Below are 7,626 nucleotides of genomic sequence, written 5' to 3'. Positions count from 1 at the left end.
CAAGAAGGAAATACAGCTTCTCTTTTAATCTTTAAACGCTAAACAAGGATGAACGCCCGCCGTCGCCTTCATTTTCCGTCTAAAAGCATATAGTAGTGCTCCTAAATATTTTATCAAAGGCGCCCGATGACACTGGGTAACTAACGCAGGGGATAATGAAAAGGTATGAGCTGAAGGGAGGAGGGAGCTTATGAGGGCGGTATAGTTTAGTGAATGTGTCCATCAGATTCTCCGCTGTCTGCAGCCTGATTCTGCACATACAGGATAGTGGAGATCCATCCAAAGGGAGACAAACAAAGTTGCCTGAGTCAAACTGACCATGCGGCATGTCCCTGTGGGGAGAATGCGCGCCACCTCTGTGTGTGTGTGTATGTGTGTGTACGCGCGTCAGGTGAGCTCCCACTATACACCCCCCAAAAAAAAAATAAATAAAATCACCGTGTCAGCACTTTCACTTTTCATCCACTGGGTGTGATGGTTAAGATAAATGGAGTGACCCACCCACCCTTAATCCACTGTGTGTCGCAGTGGGCCCAGCAAGTTCTGGGAAGAAGAAAAAAAGATTAAATTAATAAGACAAAAATGAAGCTGCGTGTGTGTGTGTGTGTGTGTGTGTGTGTGTGTGTGAGAGAGAGAGAGAGAGAGAGAGAGAGAGAGAGGTTGGAGTGAGCGTATGGTTGAGTGGCTCAGGCGGGTTGTTAATGTTGAGGTGGCATTAGAGTTAATGCAAATTAAAAAGCCCTGGCTGAGACCCCCCCCCCCCCCCCCCCCTTTCACAGCGTTAATGCGGCCATTTGCTTGGAGGTACTAACCCCCTATAATTCAATTTGTCAAAATGAATGAGAGAACAGACATATTATACAGCCCGCCCTCCACTCCCACCCAACTTCCTCCCCCCCCCCAAAAAAAAATAGCGCAGCAAATTGTAAGATAAAAGTTACTTAACCGAGGCCCAGTCCTCTCCGTCTTTCTAGCTCTTCATTACTTCTTTCATCCGTAAATGAAAGCGAGCAATTATTGCAAGGTGCCGGTATCATATTATTATGTTGGCCCCGGTCCCCTAGATAGTCATCAATCACTCTCAATCGACCTGTCACCGGCAGGCAGAGATCCAGCTGGAGAGGAGAGGAGTCTGAGGAGGAGGGGGGTGAGGAGGAGGAGGAGGAGGAGGAGGACGAGTACATCATCATTAATTTGAGGAGTGACCCCCGGGGCTATCCACATGCCTCAACCCGGGATTCTCCAAGCAAGGTTGCGCGCACCGGCGTTGGCGCTGTGGCGAGCCAGTTTCAGGACTTCACCCAAAAACACACGAGATACAGTAGATAGATAGATAGATAGATAGATAGATAGATAGATAGATAGATAGATAGATAGATAGATAGATAGATAGATCTTATTCCCTCGCTGGGGTAATTACAACACGCTACGGTCTCAGTTGATCCCCGTGGAGTTTGACAGTGATATTAATCCAAAAGATGACGTGTTTGAAGTTGGTTCTTACATTTCAAAATTTACAGGAGGCTCCTGATGTCTTTAAATTTGTAAAAGTTCTGTCAAATCAATGCCACTGCTCAGTTTAAAAATGCTCTTTACTAATTCATTTAAAATCAGTCCAATTAGGTCTAATGCATTTAAACGGACACACACGTCTGCAGATTCAGAGCACTGATCGGCTTCATTGATTAACTGGAGCTGCAAATTAAACTTAACTGCACTTATATGATAATAAATAACAAGTCGTCATCCTCTTGTTTCCTCTGTGAGATTTCATTTTTCCACTGCTCCTTCTGTTTTTTTTTTTTTTTTTTTGCCGTGATCCTCAGAAAGACAACGCATATTAAAGTTGGTCATTTTTAGAGTGGGAAACTTCTGACGTCAGAGTCACCGCCGTTTAAAACAACCTGCCTCTGCTGCTGACGTCTTTTATACTACTTTTTTATAAGGCAAAATATGTATCTGACAACAAAGTGATTATTCTAGCGACACTAGCTCATATCACCTTCATTTATTTCTTTCCAGTAGACTATTAGAAGGAAAAGGGATAATTACAAGATTTCCTTTTCTTTATTATTATTTTTTTTATTTTTTTCCTTTGAAAGGGTTTGAGTCGGGGGCATTTTACACAAATTAAACATGCTACTCTGCTTCGCCCTATAAGCATCCAAGGAGTCTGTGCTTACCAATCAATTGGTACAGTCAAACAGAGCTGCAGCCTGCGTTAGAGTGGAGACCTTCAGTCTCGCTTCATTTCTGGATATTGGGGGACCTCTCTACCATGTCATATCCACAATTTGGATATCCCTATTCGTCTGCTCCACAAGTAAGTTCGCCTAACTGCCTTTGCCGAGTTCATGTACTGTTTTTGTTTTGATATTGTTTTGTTTTTGATTGATTATCACATCGATTCGTGCTCGATCCTTTTACGCACTTTGGCTAAGAAACACGCAGGCTTTCAAAGCGCTTTTGGGGATCGGAGAGGCATTGCGTTACAGTCAGTGATACCTGTGCTAAATAAAAAAAAAGGGTAATCTGAAACCAACGAGACCCCCGACTTATCGTGCAGTGATTTTTTTTCCGAGATAGTGGCCATTCTGTAATGTCAACCATATGTTTATCTGTGCTGGAACACACACGCCAGCTTGCTGCACACGCTGTGTGTGTTTTGCGCCACAGCCCAGCTGCTGTTTTGTTTTTGGCTTTGAGCCATAAAAAATCATCTGGGCATTACTTTGGGCATTTACTGAGCGATGCTGGGGAAACATTTGTATCTGTTTGTAATGCGCGTGTTTCATTTGGATCAAAGCTAACAGACGCCTCGTTTTGGACGCGTTTTACGCGCACATTAGCACGAGAATATGAGAATAAGAGGCGTCATTTCTCAGTAAAAATCAATCCCACTGTAGTTTAGTGTTTTGTTTTTTTCATATAATGACATTTGGCACAATAAAGCTGTGAATAAGCATCAGTAACTTTAAACTAAATTACTTATATTGTTTTTACTTTATCATAATTTCACTGAAGTGCTTTTAAAATAAAAAAGTTAACTTTGAGTTAAGTTGTCAAGCTGAACACTAGTTTTTGTTTTATTACAATATCAAATAAAGCATAATAATCATCACTCTTTAAAAGATACATTTTCTCCCGGTCTCCACCCAGTTCCTGATGACAACCAACTCTCTGACCACTTGCTGCGAGTCAACCGGCAGATCCATAGCCGACTCCGGAGTAGCGGCGTCCGGACAGACACCAGTGTACTGCCCCGTGTACGAGAGCCGGCTGCTGGCCACGGCCAGGCATGAACTCAGCTCTGCCGCCGCGCTGGGCGTGTACGGGAGCCCTTACACCGGCGGTCAAGGCTATGGGAATTACGTTACATACGGCACGGACGCCTCAGCTTTCTACTCGCTGGTAAGCTCTTCATCTGATCCACCTTGGCATTGATTAATGAAGCCGCAAGGTGCTGCGACTTCAGGCACACCTCTCCTGTTAATACCAACCCTGCACTGTTAGTGATTTATCCACATCTCTGCCTTCAAGACAACTTTTGTTTGTTGGTCAAATATTTTTCAGCATGACAAGAAATGTTTACTTTTTTTACATTGTGTTTTATTTGTCTTCTGACACAGTTTGTTTTATAAAATTATGCAAAAAGGTGTTTGCATTCAACTCAAATCATTTTGTATATGTACTCTGTAGACTGTCTGGTATTTAAAGACATTCTATTACAAATTAATGGTCAAATAAACCCATAGCAAACAGACCTGTAAAGCCCAAAAATGTTGATTGTTTCAGTTGATATTGTGTCAAACAACATAAAGTGCTGTCACTGTTCAATTCAGATTATTATTAGATAATTAGAATATTATCTATATTCTTTAATTCATTGCTTCTCCTGTAATAATTTAACCAGTTGCCTTTAACCAATTGTGTTTGTCCAGAATCTGTCACTGAAAAAAAAAAAAACTTTCCTACTTTCATTTGAAAAGCTTCTCTGTTAAAGCTTCTCTGAAAAGTCTGTTAAAGCTTCTTGTCTTTTGTGTTACACTTCCTCTAATGTAGTTTATAGTCTTCCATGTTTCATTTAGCTCAAGATCATTTCTTATCTGATTTCCTAAACAGACAAAATTAATCACATATAAACGTAAAATGATACAATCAATACACACATGCTTTGTGTATGTCCATTGTCAACATCAGGTGAGTTGTTGAATGAACCAAAATGAACTTTCTATTTCTGTCGGTGTTTTAAACGCTTGTTTTCATGTATGATTGCAGGGTTCCTTTGATACTAAAGATGCCACAGCTTCTGCACATGCAGGAATTACCCAGGCAACAGCCTACTACCCTTATGATCCTACCCTGGGACAGTATCAGTATGACAGGTATGTTTGTTTCTGTGCCAGCTATCTGGGGATGGTATTTGGAACATTTACATTTAGTCATTTGACACTTTTATCCAAAGCGACTTACAAGTGAGATACAAGGTACAAGGCAGGGTAAGTGATCTTACCACTACACTAATCCAGAACATTAAACCTCTTCCAATGAAGAATAACTTATGTTTACTTTAACGTCACATGCCAGAACTGATCTTCAGCCATGTTAACAGAGGTTTAAAAGCTTAGTTTAACTGTTTTAAGTGAAAGACATTCAGTACTTGAATATAATTTATAGAAAATAAGGTCACTCAGAGTCTTGTATGTGGTGTAGGGTGAGTTTTCCTGAGAGGTCGAAGCCATTCTCATCATGTCTGGCAACACTGTGTGATCACCTTTGTCTCATGACACATTTCCTTTCTGATGGGGTGAATTGCTTCAGTGACTATGCCCCTGTCAGCATCCAGTATGATGGTCCAAACATGTCAGCAGGAATCCTAATACAGCAGGGAAACATAAAGCAAAAGCTTAAAGCAGAATACATTCAGTAGACAAACAATGCAGGTCTACAGCAGTACCACTGGTTCTCCCCGTCTTTCTCCTGAGGGCTCATTATTACACTCAATAAAGCATTTTTACTGTCTATTTTGTCTAAAAGACAACAACACTGTGTGTGGAAAGGTGACAGCGCTCCTCCTCTCATTTTGACTCCCTTAGCAGTGCTGGACCTTCACTAAGCTACAGCATGTGGAGCAATGGAGGCCTCATAAAAGCCTCCTCTGAGAGAATTTCTACAGCTCACTGCTTACTGAAAATCAGCAGTGTGCATTTTAATATAGGCCTGTGGTTCATATTTGTGAGAGAGGAGCGAGTACGGAAGTTGGAGGGACTTGATGTTGTGTGCAAAAGGGCACCTACAAACCTAAATTGTAAAGCATACTGCATATTGTGCATCATTTCACAAGGATCTCAACCCTCTCATGCGGTTGTGTTCTTCTAATCAAAAGATATGGTTCCATGGATGGGGGAACAAGGCGGAAGAACGCAACGCGCGAGACAACAAGCACCCTGAAGGCCTGGCTGCAGGAGCACAGGAAGAACCCGTACCCAACTAAAGGGGAGAAGATCATGCTGGCCATCATCACCAAGATGACGCTGACGCAGGTCTCCACATGGTTCGCAAACGCCAGGAGGAGACTCAAGAAGGAGAACAAGATGACATGGCCACCCAGAAACAAGGGCTCGGAGGAGAAGAGATACGACGAGGACGAGGACGGGTCTCAGGAAGAGCAGATCAAAAGCGAGAACAACGAGGACGGTTAGTGTCGAAATGTCTTGTTGCTTCTATGAAAGTAAAGGGAGACTGTGATGTTTTATGCTTTGTCTGTGTATCCGAGGAGTATTTAGTCCAAAAAAGTTTGTTTAAAAAACAGCCGATTGTGTATTTTAACAATAGATCAAATGCACTCTGAGGTATGCTGAGGATGATGATGATGAGTGCAATGCTAATGACAAATGAATGACGAGGAGGACAGTAAGGATTGTGACAGCTTCACTGCAGCCTCCCATCATAAGAAGTTGGCTGTATTTTAACCATGAAATAATAATAAGGCATAGACTCTGTTTATCACATTATTTGACTTCTGGTTCTTCTGTTGTGTTATATTAGTGTGTATAATGCTGTAATTATTGATGCATTGAGGTAAAGAATTTCAATGGGAACCCACAATTTGTGAAATAAAATATTTTAATTAGATTTATTTTATTCATATTTGTATCAACTTTGTAAAAGAAAAAAAAAAACACTTTTTATATGTGATGGAAAAAACTGAACCTGTCAAAGGAATCAGGTGTTTAAAGTTTCAACAACAAACTCTCTGCAGTGGCCTTGTACACAGGTACAAGCTGTGGAGTCAAGTCATATAAACTCTCTTTAGACACGTTTACAGTGAAGCACTCCTTCTTCAGATGGATTAAAGTAATACTGATGTATTATAGGTGGGATTTTACAAGTGTAATTACAGGTTTAATGTTTGATGAGTGACTGGCTCAGCTGTCATCGTGTGACACATCTAATGACTACACATCACTGACGTGTCTGCTGTCTCCTTTCTCTTCAGAGACCAGAAGTCGAGCTGATAAGGACCTCCAGCTCAGCGACTTGGACGACTTCGATACGCTGGAGTCGGAGAGTCCGGAGTGTGAGCTGAAGCACCGATACCACATGAACACGCACATGTCGACGACAAGCGACTGCCCCACCGATCACATCATTAAAGACGCCTCTCTGAAACTCTCTATCCCCGTTCCTCTCGGAGGGGAGCAGGACTTGAGCAAAGGTTGTCTCAAAACCAGTCCGGAGGACTTCCAACCGGACAGCAGGCAGCAGGCGAAGGCCTGTTATAATCAGCAGCAGCAGCAGCAGCAGCAAGGGCACCAGATATTAGACGGTAAACCTCGGATCTGGTCTTTGGCCCAGACCGCCACGTCCCTGATCCAGACTGAATACCCATCCTGTATGCTGAGGTGCCAGCCGCCGCCCTCCCTCACCCCATCCCCCGCCGCTACCTCACCCGTGGCCGGCCTGGACAACAGGCAGGACTCCCCAGTCACAACCCTGAGGAACTGGGTGGACGGGGTTTTCCACGACCCCTTGTTCAGGCACAGCACTTTGAGCCAGGCCCTGACCAACACCACCGTCTCTTGGGCCACGAACACCAAAGGCGCCATCCTGGAGGCTGACAGGAGCGCGGCGGCCTTGCAGCAGCACCAAGACTCCTCCAAAGACAGTGCCATGAGCTTCCCAAAAACTATCAACAAACTGTTCTGCTCCTAACAAAACCAAAAGACCCTTTTGTTTGAAAACGAGAGACTTTTTGTGACTGGAAGTCGTCATGTTGATTCGTTTTTTAAAGCAATGGTCGATATAAACTGTGACATTGGCGTTACACAAGTGAAACATCCGGATCAGTTTGGCTTATTTGATTCAACGCACGCACAAAAATTAATCGAAATGTATAACTAAAAGTTAAAATATTGGGAAAAAAAGGCCTAACGTTTACACTATTTCTTTTTTATTATTATTATTATTTGTATTATTTTATTTCCTATGCGCATGCAAATGTAATTGAATATTATTTAGGTCTCAGCAGTTGAGTATCACTGTTAAAAGAAGAAGAAGAAGAAGAAAAATAATAATCTCACAAATGCACAGCTCTCCTAGGAAGTGGATGAGAGTGTTTCAACT

General features: G+C 42.4%; 1 protein-coding gene across 1 annotated transcript; it reads left to right on the top strand.

Annotated features, from left to right (window-relative positions):
• The first annotated feature begins 2,278 nt into the window (after positions 1-2,278).
• irx4a (iroquois homeobox 4a) lies at positions 2,279-7,215 on the top strand. The gene is made up of 5 exons (XM_026372696.1): positions 2,279-2,323; positions 3,160-3,411; positions 4,279-4,385; positions 5,387-5,697; positions 6,500-7,215. The coding sequence occupies exons 1-5, from the start codon at positions 2,279-2,281 to the stop codon at positions 7,213-7,215; spliced, it is 1,431 nt and encodes a 476-aa protein (XP_026228481.1).
• Positions 7,216-7,626: the final 411 nt, after the last annotated feature.

Source organism: Anabas testudineus, chromosome 16 (genome assembly GCF_900324465.2).
Source record: "Anabas testudineus chromosome 16, fAnaTes1.2, whole genome shotgun sequence".
NCBI lineage: Eukaryota > Metazoa > Chordata > Actinopteri > Anabantiformes > Anabantidae > Anabas > Anabas testudineus.
The sequence above is the reverse complement of the archived record's forward strand: the minus strand, read 5'-3'. Positions and strand labels throughout refer to the sequence as shown.

What these genes read in the sequence shown, in the direction of transcription:
- irx4a (XM_026372696.1), top strand. Translation starts at nt 2,279, where the DNA reads ATGTCATATCCACAATTTGGATATCCCTATTCGTCTGCTCCACAA. An exon ending in CCTATTCGTCTGCTCCACAA is followed by an intron (nt 2,324 to 3,159) that starts GTAAGTTCGCCT and finishes GTCTCCACCCAG; the next exon opens with TTCCTGATGACAACCAACTC. An exon ending in AAGCGAGAACAACGAGGACG is followed by an intron (nt 5,698 to 6,499) that starts GTTAGTGTCGAA and finishes CTTTCTCTTCAG; the next exon opens with AGACCAGAAGTCGAGCTGAT.